Raw genomic sequence first — 19,109 nt, forward strand, 5'->3', positions numbered from 1 at the left:
GTTAAAGTATAATTTTGCATTCAAAACGAAGAGACATTGGGCATTTTATGTTAACGACACAAAGAATGTTATACCTACAAACATATATCAGTGAAACATTTCAGTTATATAGAATAAAACATGCTGATTTTGATTGGGGAATCAAGTTTCAGGGACAACAAGCGTTTTATTTTGAAGGTGAAGAAATGGGAAAGAAGACGTCATATCACTCTTCCATGCGGAAGTGCTGGCGGAAGCTGTGGCCGGACGTAGACGGATCTGCAGTGCAGTGTGGGAGCTGTCAATCGTCTCTTTTTGTATCGGTGACTGGAAGCTACCGATGCGCCTATCACTGTTTATTTACATACAGCAGTTTAGCACTACGGAAAAAAACCCGAAACCCATAGACCACCATTATCTGCTTTCAAGTGCGTTTTGTCGTAAGACGTGACTGAAATTAATGATTGACATCAAAGCCGGGGCCCTGCATCATCTCATTTAAACAAACTGACATTAGCTATAGCTCGCTAGACACCCTGTATACGCCAAGCCGCTTTTCCCGTCTAGCCGACTACAAAATCGATTGACAGTAACCGACATGAATGGTGTGAAGGTAAGCTTTTGGAACCTATTATACTTGCATCATTAGCAGCTACCCGCTACGTTAGCTGAGGTAATCTATTGGCAAGTGATAGCTCCAGCCTCTAAATAACGCGATAATAAACTGTCATCTCCGTGCTGCGTTTACAGTTATTATCACCGTACGTGTGTATTGTGGCTGAGCGTAACAAAGGAAGGCAACAAGCAGGTCTTAAAAAAGACATATAACCCCAACCAGCTCCGTTCTGTGTTGTTGTTCCGGGTGTTTTGCTTGTGATTTTTTTTACTTTATTGACAGTGAACGCTGACGACAGACTAGCTAATACATTCTAGCTTTCCTACATTTTTGTGACTGTGAATAGGTTTCCAACTGCTAGGCTCTGTTCATTTTTCTATCTGCCTGCGCACAGGTGTGTATGAGAAAATCTAAAAAGGCACGGTCATGGTTTTCCTGTAATCTGACTTTAATCGTTATCTTAATCTTTAGTGTACTGGGGTGTTTTGGAATCCTGATAACAACAGGCCATTTGTTGATAAAGGTTGTAGGACTGTCTTGTGATGCTGATAACCATAATCAGACCAACATTTCTCCCATTCAGCTTCGGACACTGAAAGTCTTTCTCAAATATTCCTGGAGCTACTCTGTTGTTTGCAAAACCCCAAATGGGAATTATGTTCCTTTGGAATTTTCTGAATTTGTTCTGGGTGATGAATCAGCTCCACAAACCTGACATGGGGAAGGACGCACCTCATTGATAAGATGGACTAGGACTTTTCACTCTGCTAAATAAGGAGATAATGATTTTATTTGTCTCCTCTTTCCTTACAGGTGTCATGCACATACACGTGCCTGGTGTTTGATATTAGTGTGTAATAACCACTCAAGAGAATGAATACTGAAGAGGTGGAGCTGTTGAGTGATTCCAAATACAGGAACTATGTTGCAGCTGTGGACAAAGCCCTTAAGAATTTTGAATACTCCAGTGAGTGGGCAGATCTCATCTCTGCACTGGGCAAACTCAACAAGGTAATTGTTGGCAGATACGCAGCTTTCCAAGACTAACTACACCATGTTGTTACAGGCTGTGTAGTTCTGACACATTTTTGCCCAATTTCCTGCTGAGGCCAAATTTAGGAAAGCTGCAAAACTTGTATTTCTTTCTGTATGAGCACAACCATGGCTTCTGCTACTAATTTTGTAATCGTAACAGTGTAATTGCAACATCCTTCATCTCTTACCCCAGGTTTTGCAGAACAATGCAAAATATCAAGTGGTTCCCAAAAAGCTGACAATAGGCAAAAGACTGGCCCAGTGCCTCCATCCTGCACTGCCCAGTGGAGTCCACCGCAAGGCCTTGGAAACATATGAGATCATCTTTAAGATCATCGGACCAAAGAGGCTGGCCAAAGACCTCTTCCTTTACAGGTAATATGCTCACTCTTCTTACAGTCATCTGGACACATTTTTATAAGTATTAACAGACCTCGTTGTGACTTATTGTTTCCTGCAGCTCTGGACTCTTCCCTTTACTCTCCAATGCTGCTATGTCAGTGAAGCCTGTGCTACTTGGGCTCTATGAGACCTACTACTTACCACTGGGAAAGACCTTGAAACCAGGCCTGCAGGGGCTGCTGACTGGTGTATTACCAGGGTTGGAGGAGGGCTCTGAGTATTACGACAGGTAACATGAGCCCAGATGAAAGGAGCAGCACTTTCGAGTGATGCACTTGTTGGCTCAGCATTAAGACAATGCTTCTACCAGATAATGTGGAATGAGATTGATTTCAGATCTTGTGAAATATATATGAGATGATACATTTTAAAATGGAAATGGGAAAAAGGAATGGTCTGGCAACTTAGTTTAAGTCATACTTGACAAAAGGAATAATCTAGACTTTTATACCGCACAGTTTTACAAATGTATTTATTTTAAAGTGGAAAAATAATGAGCAGAGGCCCTATGTCATCAGTGCTGCCATGTACAATGTTGAACAACAGAGGGCGCTCTAGCTACATTATAATGCCAGGGTGACGTTGAAGAGTGTGTGTGTGACTAAAATGGGATTCATTTCATGACCCACTGTTAAATTGATTAGAAGGTGAGGCCCAGGTGTGACTAATGATATAAATGAAAGCTCTACTGGAAATGTCAAATTTAATAAATGTCATACGGGACAGCTGTTATCTTCACAATATGACATCAGATATGTTCAGATGTGAAAACAGCCTGTTACAGGTCAATATGTACTGAGGCTGGAGACAGTGGTGTCAAAAGAGAACGTCACCTTATCTGTGCTGTAGTCTGGAGTTTTAGTTTGTAACACTTCTATTTGACATCTTCAAAAGCCCTCTACTTGTAGGGACGAGCATATCCTGTCATGTCAGGAGCCTTAAATGCTGAGCAGTTGACTTGATGTCTGCTGTGTCTTGTGTGCCGAAGGACAAACACCCTGTTAGAGAAGGTGGCTGCAGCAGTGGAACAGTCGGCCTTCTACAGTGCCTTGTGGGGCAGCATCCTGACCAGCCCCGCCGTGCGTCTCCCCGGGGTGTCCTTTGTTCTGCTGCACCTCAATCGCAAGCTCTCCATGGAGGACCAGCTCTACGTCATGGGCAACGACATTGAGCTGATGGTATTTGACAGCATGCTACCAGACAACGTCAACAATACTTTGCTGTTTCATTTGAAATATTGCAGAATAAAAAGATGCAGTTTTACTGTGTTTCGTCACACTTTGACCGTACTAAAGCTGAATGATGATGTCTCTGGGTTCTGAACAGGTGGAGGCCGTCAGTACCTCGGTCCAGGACTCGAGCGTGCTGGTACAGAGGAGCACGCTGGATCTGATCCTCTTCTGCTTCCCCTTCCACATGAGCCAGGTACACAGAAAATTCAATCTACAATCACCCTTGAATAATAATAATAATAATCTTTACATTAGTTGGCGTAAACACTGGTGCGCTCGCTCTGTATGAATGTGCATGAGTACTGTTTGGCGGTAATTGTTTTTATTATCAGCTTTATATATGATACCTGTGAAAACACACACACACACACACACACACACACCACACACACACACACACGTGCTTGTAATACTGTGAAGTGTGAACAGTGACAAACGTTCTGCTCTGTGCTGTGTCCTCAGGCTACTCGTCCTGACATGATTCGGATCCTGTCAGCGGCTTTGCATGTGGTTCTAAGAAGAGACATGTCCCTCAACCGCAGGCTATACGCATGGCTGCTGGGTACAAACACACTCTGACAGTGACTTTATGACCTACCAGCATTCCCAGTTGCCACATGATCTTTAGAATATTGTCAAAATGAAAGATTTTGCTATTGGAAAGCAGGTTGATCATTACGTTAATTTGCTCAAATATCGATTCATAGGTGTTGCGTACACCTGAGCTCATAAATCCTATTCCAATTCAATCTCATAAACACTTTATTCATTCCTGGGGGACATTTTAAAAGGAGTATCAAAGTAGCTTTAAAGGCAGCACATGTCATAGACTTAAGGGACACTGCAGTCCAACACAGGTAATACACAATCACACACGCTAGTTGCCTTTAAGTTGTATTGTTTACAGTACTCTTGTAGTTGCTCTTGCCAATTTCTTATTTCTTCCTTGTTTTCAATTCACACGGATGACCACGCTGGTAAGTGTCTGCACAGCTCAAGATTTCAAATGACAAATTTGTAGATGAAGTTCAAATCTGGAATAACATCATTCTAGCTCGGTTCTCTCACTCTAATCTCTGTGTGTTTATGTCTTTGTGTTATTTCAGGATTTGACAATAACGGGGGGGCAATAGGACCTCGCAGTACTCGGCAGAGCAATCCAGAGGAGCACGCAAGCCAGTATTTCAACATGTTCTCTAAAGATATGTTGGTCCAGGTGAGTCTTTGCGTAGTTTAAAATAACCTCAGGTTTTATGGTGAGAGAAATGAGAGAAATGGTAAAAACACCAAATCAAGTAAAAAAATGCATCAATCATGAGACACTAGTGCTGCTATCTCTGGTGAATATTTGAAGTGAAGCAACTGAATCACGTGTAACATAAGGTGGAAGACAGTATTTGTGGGGGGGTATTTGTGACTTTTGGACTTAAGTCTGACAAACCCCAGCCTCAGTTGTCTTTCGCTTAATAGTCCCTTTTCTCAGCGTTCTTTCCTGTACCTCCCACGTCCTCTCTGGGGTGTCATACTCCAGCTTGTCCTTTGAAGACAGCATCCAGTACTTCCAAAGACTTTCATGCACACACACATAGAAAACTGCCTTTGTCCTCCAAGCGTCTGATGAGCGGTGGTACCCTAGGGGTTGAGGGAAACAGGCCCACAGAGCGTTTTGGAAGGGAAGTTTTGGGTTTTGAAATGTTTTTGTTTTATTTTTGTGTTTGCTCTCCTGCCATCTGCTCTGTCGTAGCTATTTGAGCTCCATCCACTGGGAGTGTAATGGGACAACAGAGACCGTCTGTTCCTGTTTTAGCCAATTATGTGGCAGACGAAGCGTAAAACAGATGAGAAAACAAAACAGACTTGATGCCGATATGAAGTCGGGCGCAAAATGGTTATGCCAAATATCACTCGGTGGTGATAAAACGGTTTTCTGCTAAAATTAGCTTTGGAACGTGAATATCGGTTAATTTATTCTAATATGTTTATGCGTTTTAGGCAATGGTGGGGATCTTGCAGGGCAAGGCCCGAGGTGGGGAAGAAGAAAGCATCCTGATGCATGACCTGAAGCCATTCCGCATCCTCATCAGTCTTCTGGACAAACCGGAGCTCGGTAACCTTCCTCGATACGTAGTCAAAACTGTGTCGTGCGCTGTGAATGACGTGTGTTCGTCACACAGGTGTCGCACATTCAGTCCAATCTACTATAACTATACTGTATATGTGTGTTAAAGGTCCAGCAATCCTAGAAGATGTGCTTATTGAGGTGTTTCGAACCCTTCACACACAGTGCCGAACAGAACTTAACCTCCAGAACCAGAGTCCGTTCAGTAAAGACCACACACACCTCAGCAGGTCGGTGCATTCCTCTGCTTTTATCTCTCCTCTATTGACTGCAGTACAAGTATGACACGAAAATGAATGTCTTGATGCTATTTTGGTTTTTTGGATGATGCAGCTCACCCTTCCTTTACCTGCACAGTAGCCAGAGGCTGAAAGAGGAGGAATGATATAAATGATTTATTGTCATCTATTTATAATATCTCATTGAGGAGATGATTTTACATTCTGTTTTAGTAAACTCAGAGAGAATAAGAAGACAGCCGAACTGATTAAAACAGCCAACCTCCTGTTCAACTCCTTTGAACCGTATTACATGTGGGACTACATTGCTCGCTGGTTCGAAGAGTGCTGCAGGTGTGTGCAAATGTCTGCAATTTAAAGGTGCCATAGTTTCATGTGAGGGCGCACATACATTTGAAAATAAACACAAATATGGCTTTGTTTTAGGAGGACAATGAACGGCAGCACTCGTGGACCACGGCATGCTGGGAGTTTAGATCCTCTCGAGTTCTCACTGGTGGAGTTCTGTCAGCTTGTTGATTTTCTGTTAGATATTGTTTCCTTGGTGAGTTTCTTTCCTCGTCTATCTGGCTGTTCCATTTCTTTTTTATCTCTTCATTTTCCTTTTGACTGTTGCTGTTGCTTTGTCTTCACTTTTTATTCTGATCAGTTTTTCATTATTTTCCTCACTTCTTTCAATGGTTTAATTGCCATCTCATTATTGGTTTCATCTTTTAGCCACTTCCCTTACTTTTATAGCCCCCTTTTCTTTATTCCATCTTATTTGTTTCTCACTTTTGGGTCAGACACACATCTTGAATCCCTCCCTCTATTTCCATTCCACCATTGGATCCATTTTGAGATGTGTTACCCACCATTAGGGGAGTGTGTCAGTGCATCACCTCTCTGCATCTTGCATCTCTCTGTCTGTTTGCAGTGCCTCCACAGGCTCAGACAAAGCTTGTGTTTAGTTGTTGTTCTTTTCTTTGCTGAAATTAGCATTTGGATCATCTCAGAAATGTGTTTGTTTTTACAATATTTTCAAACTGATGAGTTTGGAAATCCCCAACTCCTCTATTACCCCGTTTAAATGCTTGTGTGTGTGAGAGAGAGATAGAGTGTGATAGTGTGTTTGTGAGTGCTGAGAAGGACGTGTGAGGTCACCGTGTGTTTCTGGAAGGTATGGCCTGTGCTCCGCTTGCTCCTGTCTGTTCAAACTATCTGCTCTTTTTCCTTGAAGCCTACTAGAAGCATGAGGGTAATCTGCCAGGTAAAGTACTGCTCTTTCCTGCTTTTTCACCTCACTCTGCTTCACTGAGGCTATGATAACATTTCTGCAACATCCTGCCAGCATCCCTCAGGTCATCCTGGCCTGCTTTGAGGGATCATTTCTGACTAAGAACCTGTTACAAATGATCCAAAGGATGAAGAGGGATTATAACTGTAATTTCACATGGTATAAACTCATTTGGCTGGTGTTTTGGTGTGGATCTTGTGAAAATGGAATCTCTGCCCAGTGTGTGTCCCTTCATTTAAGCTTACATGCATTTATATGCTAATGCTGACATATTTTAAAGAAATATGTTTTGTTTTTTTAAAAATCACTTCATGTTTTAATGCTAATTTTATAATAATGTATTCCTTTTTGCTCATTTTACTTTCATAACAATTTTTGACTGTTAGGTCATAATAATTGTATAGAATAGCACAACTATACAGAGCTAAAGAGCTTTTCACAGTAAGGCCAATAAGTCTGTTCTGTTCATTTGTCATAAATTCAAGTCATAAATGTAGCAAGCTGTGTAAGAAATTACCAAAAAACATGTGGTTAGATGAATAACTGAGTCATAAAGTATAAAATGTATCATTCTCACCTTCACCCAAATGCAAGATAATCACATCTGAAATGTAAATGTTTACATACCCATCCAGGAGACCTACATAGAAATCCAGACAGAGCATCTTCCTCAGCTGCTGCTGCGCATGGTGTCGGCTCTGACCTGTCATCTGCAGGTCCTGGGCCTTGCAGAACTCACCCACTGCCTCCGTCTTTGCTCCAAGATCCTCAGCAAGGTGCAGCCACCGCTGGTGTCCCCTCTGACCCTGTCTGGCCCCCTGGCCAGCTCCACCAGCAACACCTTGAATTCAGCAAGGGAGAAGACCAAAGAGAAGGTGAATAAATAATTATTTTTTTGTAACTCTTTTGTATAATAGATTAAATAGAAATTGCTCACAGTCACAGGAACACAAGTGATGGCACTGCCTGGTCAGTCTCTTTGTAAAATACTGCCAGCTGATGAGTCTGTTCTTGCTCTGATCCTGTACAAGCTTTTGATGGGACATGACACATGTTTTTGCCATTATCAAACAAATCCCAGTTTGACCAACTTCCTATAAAGTAACACTCTCATCAGTCCCTGGTCGAGGGGTCCTATCACAACCTCAGCCAGCCGCCAGCCTCCTGCCCTGTGATGCTGTTCGCTGGTTGAGCCCATGACTGTCCCTGCCATTCCATGCCTTTTACATGTGTTCAAAGAGTGATATCAAATATTTATTTAATATCACTGTCCTGGTTCTCCCAGTCCCAGTCCCCCAACTTAAATGTGAAGTGTTCAGCAATTCACTGAGGTGGAAAAAAACTGGTCAGTCAAATATCCCCAAGCCTGAAGATGTAGAGCAGCTCAGTTCTTTGAGATGAGGCTCGTGGGGTAGGAAAGAGAAGTAAAAAGACAAGGTACTCTACTAACAGCTGAGCCCAGTGTACAGTTTCTTTTTTAGGAGGAGTAGGCATGCCTGAAAGGTCTCCTGGGTCAACCAACTATTGTAGTGGAAAATATTCCTCATGTATCAACTGAATATTATTCCACCCCCATACAGAGGGGCATATAGAGCGTGTCTTGTCTAGGCCATCTGAGTCCGCAATCAAAATTGTCAGGCTCCCAAAGGACTGCCACAAAAATGAGTAAAATGGATCAGTCTACATAAGTTTCTCATTCAAAAGCTAAAGGAATGGAATACCAATAGATACATCCTGATGACCAGCTAATTCAGCACATAGCCTTCTTGAACCTCTTTGGAAATACTAATCTACATTTATTTCTCATAATCTTTTATGTCTTCCTTTTCTGTCTCCCTCTACCCTCCTGTAGGCTTTGTCTCCACCTCTGGAGGTACCTGGCAGCGAGGAGGTATTTGAAGATGTGGAAAACCAAGCCAGCAGTCGCTCCTCTGAAGGTGGCTTCACAGATTTTATACAGTACCAGGGAGAGGGAACAGAGGAGACAAGTGAGCAGGCTTCTAATCCTCACCCAACAGTCAAAACAGGCCGCAGACCCTCTTCAGGGCCCATTCATAAAAAGGACAAACTGGTGATGCAGTGTTGCCTTGAGAACTTCCAGCAGTTTCTCTCTCGACTCATCACCCTGTATATTACCCCTTGTCACGTGGATAAAGTTGGAGGTGCTAGAGATGAACTCATGCTGCCAGGGCCTCTGGTGGTAGACGGCTGCCGGCCTAGTGGTCACACAGAGCCGAGGCCTGTCCAGTGGGAGTGTGTTGCTGCTTTTACTGCTGCCTGTCAGCTTTTCTTAGAATGCTCCAGTTTCCCTGTCTACATTGCAGAGGGCAACCTCAAATCATCACCGACACAGGAAGAGCCGTTTGGTGAGTACTTAATGCCGCTTTATGGGAGGTTCAACAACTTTTGAATGTTAAATATTTACCTACTCCCCTTATTCATTACAGACAGTGAGCAGGTCTGTTTACCAGCATGGCTTCAGACCTTGATGGATGCCTGCTGCTTTGCCTCTGACTTCAGCCTTCAGGGTGTGGCCATTTCCTTACTCATGGATCTCGTAGGGCTGACCCAGTCAGTTGCCATGGTGACAGCTGAAAGTGCAGCATCTGGCAACAGCTCTGAGCCCGTCCAGCCCATGAGTCCCAGTCAGGGTCGGGTAGCTGTCATCATCAGGCCACCACTCACTCAGGGAATCCTAAAGCACATCGCTGAAAAAACTAAAGTCTTCAAGGTAGAAGCTTTTGTTTGAGCTTGTAATACTTGTGGTATTTTTGACATCAACATATTCCTAAAACTTGTTCCCAGAGTGTAGCACTGATTCTGTGGAACCAGCTGAGTGAAGGAACACCTCAGCACCATCAGCGCAGTGTGGAGCTCTTCTACCAGCTCCACAACCTGGTGCCTTCCTCAAGCATCTGTGAGGACGTCATCAGCCAGCAACTCATGCACAGAGACAAGGTTACAACAATGCCATAGCAACACATATGCCATGTTTTTAGTTTTTTTTAACAGTCATACAGTCTGGATGAAATTCTGAAGCCTTTTTTCCTTTCAGAGAATACGGTTGGAGGCCCATGTTAAGTTCTCAGTGTTATGGCATTTGACAAGAGATTTGAACATGAACAAGTCCTCTCCCTTCATTCGCACATTTGACAGGTGGGTTAATACAATAAAACTCCCTAATTTAGTTAAAATCAACCAGCCTTTCACTACTTTGACGACAAAACCTGATGTTAGAGTATTATAAGACAATGTCATTCAGTCAACAGATTGAAGTCCATCAAGGCTAATTATTATTATGTTCTACGTAATACTTACATTTTCAGGACTTTAGGACTTTTGTGTTTCTTTTCACTTTGTCTTTCAGATCTCTTTACATCATGCTGGACAGTCTGAGTTATTGGGACCCATGTACCAGCGCTGTTGGTCGGGCATGGCTGAATCAGGTTCTTCAGAGGCATGACATTGCTCGGGTTTTAGAACCACTTCTCCTTCTGCTTCTCCACCCCAAGACCCATAGAGTATCCATTCAGAGAGTACAGTCACAACACCACTTAACCCATGGCTTCCCTGAAGCACCTGAGCAGGGACCATTGCAACCCATTTACAACAGGGACTCGGGCCTCTCAGACAGTGAGTTACAAGCAACACTTCTGTATTTTGACCCATTCTAAGAAATACTCAATTTTATTTATTTCCTTCCTTTGTCTTTTCTTTAGATTTTAGTCGAATCCATGGGGTGTGCAAAGCCAACCAGGATCTCCCAGGCCTAGGGATGGGTGACATGGAGCCAGTCTGTCTCACTGTCAACCCACTGAGTGACAGCCTTTCTGTTCTCAGCCTGAGCAGTGAGAATTTACAATTAGTGGGTGAATATCAGCCTGCCGAGCAGCAGGGGGAGCTCCAGAGCTGTGATTCCAGTGCTTCACGTTCATCAACATTAGAAAATGGCAGCTTTGAAGAGGCAGAGGGTTTGAGCAACACAGTCAATAGCTCACACCCTCAACCTGGTTGCACAAATGATGTTTCTGAGGACTCAATAGAGGAGGTTGTGTCAGCTGTAATGAAAGAGGTTATCGATAGAGTTTTGAGTTTAATAGATGAGGCGCCTCTTGACATTTCCCCTCCATTTGAAGTCTGGCCCCAGACAGATACGGACAGCACTTCCTCAGATACCTCCACTGGTCTCCGTCTTGATTCTGATCTGCCTCTTATCCCCCACCATCAAACTTTACCAGAGCTGTTAGCTGAAGGCACATTGGAGTTACTCTCTGTTACACCAGTGGACACGTCTAATGGGCAGCAGCACAAGGAGGGTATCACTCGACACAGCTCATCACCTTCCATCGTCACTCTGCCAAATGGCACCGAATCGGCCAACTCGGATCACTTGCTTGTGGATGATCCTCAGGCACGCAAACGTAGCCATAGCAGCACCCAGCTCAGCCTTAAAGGGAAGATCATGGAGAGGCTGGCAGACAAATCTCCAGGCGCCAAGCCCAAAATCAAAAAAGCCAAAAGGAAAGAGGAGGAGAGGCAGAAAAAGATGGCAAATCAAGCCGAGAAACTTCGGCCACCCAGCATTTTCTTTGGGGACAGTCTGGATCTGGAAAATTGGTATAGTTGTGGGGAGGGTGAGGTGTCAGAGATTGAAAGTGACACTGGCTCACCCATTGGGGGAACCAGTGGGGGAGGTGTTCGGGTGGCGGCACGCAGATCATCCTCTGCCCCGCCCCGTTTCAACATCCATCCGCTCTACCAGCATGTGCTTCTCTACCTCCAACTGTATGACTCCTCCCGAGCCCTCCACGCCCTCTCAGCCATTGTAGCAATATTGAGAGCTGCACCCTCAGGCTTTGTCAGTGCAATCTCCACTACCAGCATCAACAACACATACACTCCACAGCTCTCTTTGCTCCAAAACCTCCTCGCCCGTCACAGGGTCTCTGTCATGGGCAAAGACTTTTACTCCCCCATCCCGCAGGACTCACACTCCCATACATTCCGCAGTGCGATGTACCTTGAGATCATCATCTCACTCTGCCTGTACTTCCTAAGAAGCTATTACTCTGCTCATGTGTCAGCAGGCCCTCAGGACCTGGCAGGGAACCGGGCTATGCAGCTAACAAGTGTCGAGGTTTTAACTCTCCTGTTCAGCGAACTAGTCAAAGTCACGGGTGGCTCAGCTAAGGGCTTTGCTAGTTTCATCAGCGATGTCCTCTCTAAGTGCAAAGTTCAGAAGGTGGTTCTTCATTGTCTGCTCTCTTCCATATTCAGCGCCCAGAAATGGCATGACCAACGGGTGGCGGGCGTCAATATGGCTTCAGTGGAGGAAGGTCTGTCAGAGGACAGCATTATCAACCTTTCAGAGGACCAAATAGACAGTTGTAGCTCTGTCCAGTCCCAGCTTCTCAGGCTGCTGCAAAGTCTTGTTGTGTTGGAACACCGGGTTTTAGGACCAGCTGATGAAGGAGTAGACGGAGGGCCAGCCACAGGAGTAGCTGGTGGTGGGGGGACAGGAAGTGGTGCTGGGGCTGGTTTCGAGTTTTTGGGTGGAGAAGTGGAGCATGTCAACCCTCAGCAGCCAATGACATCCCTGCAGTACCTGCACGGACAGCCAATCACAGCACAGGGTATGTTCCTGTGTGCGGTGATCAGGGCTTTACATCAACACCATGCATGTAAGATGCACCCCCAGTGGATTGGACTCATCACAGCCACCCTTCCATACATGGGCAGGGTGCTCAGGAGGGTGGTGGCCTCGGTCACGTTGCAACTCTGCCGAAATCTGGATAATCTTCTCCAGCAGTACCGCTATGAGACTGGAATAACTGACAAAAGGTATCAGCATGAGTTTTCCCAACACGATGACTTGTTTTAAGTAGAGTGTAAGCGTTTAATTTCTTAGTCAAATAAAATTGTTGAGCCAGGGTTACATCACTAGAATGTGATCTCAGATTTGTATGGCCTCATCAACTTCCTACCTACCAATTGTGATTTCCTAGACCCAGTGATGCATTTAAGAAATTGTATACTTCAATAACTGTTATCTTATCTTGTAGGCCCCAGTGGATGGCCCTCTGCATCCCTCCTGACCTGATTCTGACGGTGCTGGAAGGGGTGACGGCCATCATCCATTACTGTCTGCTTGATCCCACTTCCCAGTATCACCAGGTGAGGGCACCATAACACCGGTTTTAGAAAATCTGACCAATTCGTTTAGCATATAACTTTTTTCCATTGGTGTGTGATTTGTATTGATTTTTTTTATTGCTCTTGTATATTCAATCTTTCAGTTACAAGTGAGTGTTGACCAGAAGCATTTGGCTGAAGCTCGACTAGGGATTCTGTCCATTCTCCACACCATTATGTCATCTGTGACCCTGCTGTGGAGCGTTCTCCATCAGGCTGACAACTCAGACAAGCCAGCTGCTGCCTCTGCTGCTTCCACTTCCAATATCAACTTGGGATCCACTAAGGTACCACACACAACAAATGTACACTATGTTGCCAAAAGTAGTCTCTCACCCATCCAAATCATTTAATTCAGGTATTCCAATCACTCCCATGTCCACACCTCTGTAGAATCAAGCACCTGGGCTTCCAGGCTGCCTCTACAGATGTTAGTTAAAGAACGGATCGCGCCCATGAGCTCAGTGACTGTGCAATTAGTCCATTTGTGAAATTTTCTTGCTGCTTATATTATTATATTATAATATATTCCACAGTCAGCTTTAACAAAGTGGAAGTGATTGGGAACAACAGCAACTCATAAAAACTAAATCTCAGAGCAGACTGGTCCTTGTCTGGCTGCACTGTGCCAAGTGTAAAGTTTGGTGGAGGGGTGGATTATGGTGTGGGGCTGTTTTTCAGGAGTTGGGCTTGACCCCATAGGAATTCTTAATGCTTCAGCCTGCCAAGGCATTGTGGTCATTTTCATTATCCAAACTTTGTGGGAACTGATTGTGGATGGCTCTTTCCTGTTCCAACATGACTGCACACCAGTACACAAAGCAAAGCCTTCCCAGAAGAGTTGGAGCTAGCAAAAACACTATTCCATTCTCACACAAGCCCTTGTCAAAGCGATCACAATAGCAGTTAATATAAATCAACCTAAAACTTCCTTTCTTACATCTGTTTTAAAGAACCTCAGGCAGCAAATCCTGGAGCTCCTGGGTCCAATTTCCATGAACCACGGCGCTCACTTCATGGCAGCAATTGCGTACGTTTGGAATGAGAGGAAACAGGTCATGACGGCTGTCAGAAATAAGGTTGGCATTTCAGCAACTTATTTTTAATATCATGAATATCCCTTTAGAGCTATTTGCCATTTATCACATTATTCCCACATATTCCAGGTAATTCCTTTAGCCAGTGAAGAGCAGCTACTGCTGGTGGAACTGGTTCGTTCGGTGAGCGCCATGCGCACTGAGACGGTCATCCAGACAGTGAGAGAGGTCCTGAAGCAGCCCCCGGCCATCGCAAAGGATAAGGTAGGTATTTGCTTCTGAACTCTGTTCCCATCTCCTTGGCCTTTAGCAGCTACTGTATACTAACTTAGGACTGTTTGAACATTTTACATTTAAAATTTCTTTTTCAAACGTCCCAGAAACACCTGTCCTTGGAGGTCTGTATGCTGCAGTTCTTCTACGCTTATGTCCAGCGGTGAGTCCACTTCTTCCTAACTACAGTACATGCCAGTATCTGGTGTGATGATAGTATTTTAATATACCGGTTTTGTTCTTGGTTTTGTTCCCTAGAATCCCTGTGTCCAGTTTGGTTGATAGCTGGCCATCTCTGCTGGCCCTACTTAAAGACTCAGTGCCTTTAGGTCTGCCTGCCCCTGGACAGTTTCTGATACTGGGGTCAGTTTCTCTTCATTCTCTCATAAATTGTCTTTTTAACTTAATGCTAACTGGGGAATAACTTAAAACAGTTCTGGTTAATGGAAGTCAAAGTCTTAGTGAGACTCTTAAATGATCTTATTGATCTGTGGAGGATACTCCTTCTTTTTTGAACCTTTTGTTCCTTCATTTATTTAACACAGTCCATTTGTCTTTGCTTCCTTCAGGGTTTTGAATGAGTTCATTTTAAAGAATCCGAATCTGGAGAGCAAGAAAGATCAACGGGAGCTGCAGGTCTTCTTCTCATTGAGTTTATTCCTGGATAATGGAATTTTGAGCCGCTTGGGGGTTTTCGATCTACTGTCATACGTAATTCCAAATTCCTTTTTTCTTTAGGATGTAACCCATAAAGTGGTGGAGGCCATCGTCACCATTGCAGGCTCCTCTCTGGAGCAAACCACATGGCTGAGAAGAAACCTGGAAGTCAAAGCTTCTCCACAGATTATTGTGGATGGAACCAACCTAGAAGCTGATGTAGAAAGTAAATTTATTTTGATTTTAAGTTGTATGTTGAAAGTGCTTTTCCTTTGTTTTGGTATCATTTCAGGCAACTTAAGCTGCCAGTGAGGAAATGTTCCATGTTTTTTATTGTGTTTTTGTTGGATATGTGTTATAATGTAAGGGATTATTATAATCCAGCTAAATTGCTTGTGACAATAATCTGCAACTTTGTGATTTGTGATGCTAAAACTGAATACAGACTCCTTGCAGGCATAAAACTGAAGGCAGTTTACAAACATCTACCCCGGGTGTTTCAGTATTAGAGTATTAGTGTTTCCTGTATTGAACATGCTGTTAATCTCTGCTAATCTCTTTTTGTAGATTTAATGTTCACAGTGATGGAAGCCTCCAACTTCACTCCGTCGGTCTACAGTGTTCACGCTCTCACACTTTTGGCTGAGGTAAAACATTAACCCATCTGTTGTTTATCGGGCAGCTGTCAGCAGGTGGTCCTGATGTTGTTTTTTTCCTCTTCATTATGTCCCAAGTTGCTCTCACTCATATTTAACAGCAGTGTTAAGGTCGGTTGTGCCCAGACATCCCTCTGCAGGGTGATAACACGCCCTTAGCGAGCAGTTTAGAGCTGATTTATGACCTGATTGCCTCCCACTTCAGTCATTATCAGTGAAACGATGAATCAAAATCTTAGAATCATTGACCATTTTGTTCTTTTCTTTGCTACTAGTGGGATTGCGTTTTAAAAAAAATTATTCTAGATCACGTTATGAATTTTAACAGTTCATGCTTTGGTTATCAACCCTCTGATCCCAATTTAATGATGTGAAATATCTATATTGATATCACGTCATTGAATCATATGGGACTGCTGTATCTTAACTGTCACATGTTGATTTGCATATTCTGCACCATTATTACGTCTCTATAATAAATGCATCAGAATTGTCTGTCCTGTTGAAAATTGGCTGATTTTTTTTTCCCATCAGGTGCTGGCTCATCTGCTGGACATGGTGTTCTATAGTGATGAGAAGGAGAGAGTGATTCCCCTCCTGGTTAATATTATGCACTATGTTGTGCCCTATTTGCGTAACCACAGGTGAGAATAATCACAAATTCTCACAGAGTATTCACATTATAACAGCTTTGATCTATATATTATAGCTTACAGCAGGTGAAATGTTAAATGCAAAGATGAGCAGCATGCACTGAAATCACAAGTCTGTTTCCCTGCTCCTCCTGACAGCACTCACAATGCTCCCAGTTACCGGGCTTGCATCCAGCTGTTGAGCAGCCTCAGCGGGTACCAGTACACCCGCCGTGCCTGGAAGAAGGAGGCCTTTGACCTCTTCATGGACCACACCTTCTTCCAGATGGATTCCTCCTGCGTCAGCCAGTGAGTGGACAGAAATGATGATGATGATGATGATGATGATGGATTGCTTTTGTCAGTTCTGGATTGGTCGTAGAGTTGTGCGTGCTGTTGGCTTTCTTACTCCTAGCAATGCTGACCAGAGTTTGACCGTTGATTGTTGTTTTTTTTCAGCTGGAGAGCCATTATTGACCACTTGATGACCCATGACAAGACCACATTTAGAGACCTCATGAGTAAGCTTTATTATTTATAAACTGTGGGTGGTTCAAAACCAGTTACAATACTCTGCATTTCTTTAAATGTACCTCTGTAAGGTATGTTGAGACATAATAATGTTTTATTTTTAGTCCCTCTCTGTTCAGATTTGCCTCGGGGGCTTCAGTCAGTGAAGCTTTATATCCTTAGACCTAATTATACCTTTGCTTCCCTACAGCCCGGGTTGCAGTCGCCCAGAGCAGCTCTCTGAGCCTGTTTACCAACAGAGACGCCGAACTGGAGCAGAGAGCCATGCTGCTCAAACGTTTGGCTTTCACCATCTACAGTAGCGAAGTGGACCAGTACCAGAAGTACCTGCCAGACATACAGGGTAATTTGCCTACACACACACACACACACACACGTTCATCTGAGACTAATTTCCCAAAAATATAATCGTCCTTTGAGAAGCTAAAACGCGTGACTCTGTGTTCAGAGCGCCTGGTGGAGAGCCTGCGTCTCCCTCAGGTGCCCATCCTCCACGCTCAGGTGTTCCTGTTCTTTAGAGTGCTGCTCCTGCGTATGTCACCTCAACACCTGACCTCACTGTGGCCCACCATGATAACCGAACTGGTGAGAATCAGACCTCGCTGCTCTCAGCCTCACATACTCGCTGTGGACTGACAAACACTCTCGCATATACATGTTACAGGTTCAAGTCTTTCTTCTGATGGAGCAGGAGCTGACAGCAGATGAAGACATGTCAAGGTAAATCCGTTGACACTCCAAACCAGATTATTAGAGCAGATGAACAGCATGAAAAATATATTGAGTTCTCCTTTTACTTTCTGTTGGCAGGACCTCAGGGCCTTCTGTGGCTGGGTTGGAGACAACCTATTCTGGTGGAAATGGCTTCTCCACCTCCTACAACAGTCAGCGATGGCTCAACCTCTACCTGTCTGCCTGCAAGCTCCTGGACCTGGCCCTGGCTCTGCCTCCTGAGAGCCTGCCTCAGTTCCAAATGTCAGTAATAGACTCGGACAGTAGCCTGATCAAGAATCAGTTCCTCAGGAGCTTTGAGGCATTTTTTGTGATTTATTTTTTTATTTTGGGGGTATTCTAAATGGCAGAACTGAATGATCGCATCTAACCTAATCACAGGTACCGCTGGGCCTTCATCCCAGAAGCTTCTGATGATTCAGGGATGGAGGTAAGACGTCAGGGGACTCACCAGAGAGAGTTTAAACCCTATGTTGTCCGACTGGCCAAGCTTCTGAGGAAAAGAGCCAAGGTAGCGTTCCTTTGTTCCCACTGATATCCCATCTGTATCCTTGTTATCCGTTTTTGATATACTTATGATTTCTTTAGAAAAACCCAGAGGAGGACTTCTCCACCCGAACCCTGACGTGGGAGCCAGGTCACCTGATGCTGACGCTCTACGTGATCCGCAGCATGGAGCAGCTGCTACCCTTCTTCAACATGCTCTGTCAGGTTTTCAACAGCAAGAGTCGCTCAGGCCTGGCCTGCGCCCACAACCACACAGATGTCGCCATTCCTGGTCGCAAAGATGGCCACAAACTCGAGAGCCAGAAAGTCTTCTGGAGTCAAGCGAGACAGACTATTGAGGAGATGGTGGAAAAAGACTTTCTAGAGGGGCTCATCAAGACATGAGAGCACTGCAACAGGACAGGGGCATTACCACATTAACACTAGTGACAAACCTCAACTTGTACATTTCAGAACAAGGGAACCCTAATGGGATAAATAGTTTGTACACTTTTTGTATTTATATTGATAATTTTACTTTTCAAAGCCTATTGTATTTAATTTCAACAGTTTGTATATATTGTATCTAGCAGCTTTGATGCCTGACTTTTAACATTACACGTGGCTCCATTTGGACAAAGTGAAGATGCTGTGCCATTCCATATCTATGTGAATTAATAAAGATTTCTAACGAGGTTATAGGTGCCCTTTTACTCCTGTCTTGACATTCAGAATATCAACAAGAAAAAAATCTGCTGTGGAGATCTCTTGATTTGCAAGAAGAGATATAAATGAAGATCAAGGGATAAATCAAACCCTATTTGTTCTGCTTCTATTTAAGGCAGATTTTGACTCAGTAATTTCAAGAAATCTTGTTTCAAGCATGTCATGAATATTACTGTGCTCTCCTAGCAGGACAGTGAGATCTAAGGCAGCACACTTTATATGACCTTCACAGCAGCAGAGAAACGTGAGAGGCGTCAAGCTTGATTTAACCCTTCGTGTGTTTGTAACG

General features: G+C 43.9%; 1 protein-coding gene across 4 annotated transcripts; it reads left to right on the forward strand.

The window, feature by feature from the left end:
- Positions 1-228: 228 nt before the first annotated feature.
- Positions 229-18,793, forward strand: dop1a (DOP1 leucine zipper like protein A). 4 transcript variants are annotated; one of them, XM_057044230.1, is made up of 38 exons: positions 229-592; positions 1,409-1,606; positions 1,824-2,005; positions 2,091-2,261; positions 3,021-3,210; positions 3,359-3,457; positions 3,727-3,826; positions 4,371-4,480; positions 5,257-5,371; positions 5,493-5,613; positions 5,836-5,955; positions 6,049-6,166; positions 6,842-6,871; positions 7,534-7,773; positions 8,751-9,264; positions 9,346-9,629; positions 9,704-9,856; positions 9,954-10,054; positions 10,266-10,531; positions 10,618-12,739; positions 12,961-13,072; positions 13,195-13,377; positions 14,044-14,169; positions 14,257-14,391; positions 14,508-14,563; positions 14,659-14,763; positions 14,970-15,036; positions 15,139-15,283; positions 15,625-15,704; positions 16,248-16,357; positions 16,505-16,654; positions 16,805-16,866; positions 17,067-17,219; positions 17,325-17,461; positions 17,541-17,596; positions 17,687-17,851; positions 17,990-18,119; positions 18,197-18,793. In XM_057044230.1, exons 2-38 carry the CDS (start codon positions 1,469-1,471, stop codon positions 18,497-18,499), a joined length of 7,449 nt encoding a protein of 2,482 aa, XP_056900210.1. In that variant the 5' UTR covers positions 229-592; positions 1,409-1,468; the 3' UTR covers positions 18,500-18,793. The 4 variants fall into 4 exon arrangements, with proteins under 4 accessions (XP_056900210.1, XP_056900211.1, XP_056900212.1 ...); XM_057044231.1 differs by having other exon boundaries at positions 4,398-4,480; XM_057044232.1 differs by lacking the exon at positions 6,842-6,871.
- Positions 18,794-19,109: the final 316 nt, after the last annotated feature.

The sequence above is a fragment of the Takifugu flavidus genome, chromosome 10, assembly GCF_003711565.1.
Source record: "Takifugu flavidus isolate HTHZ2018 chromosome 10, ASM371156v2, whole genome shotgun sequence".
In the NCBI taxonomy this organism is placed as follows: Eukaryota; Metazoa; Chordata; class Actinopteri; order Tetraodontiformes; family Tetraodontidae; genus Takifugu; species Takifugu flavidus.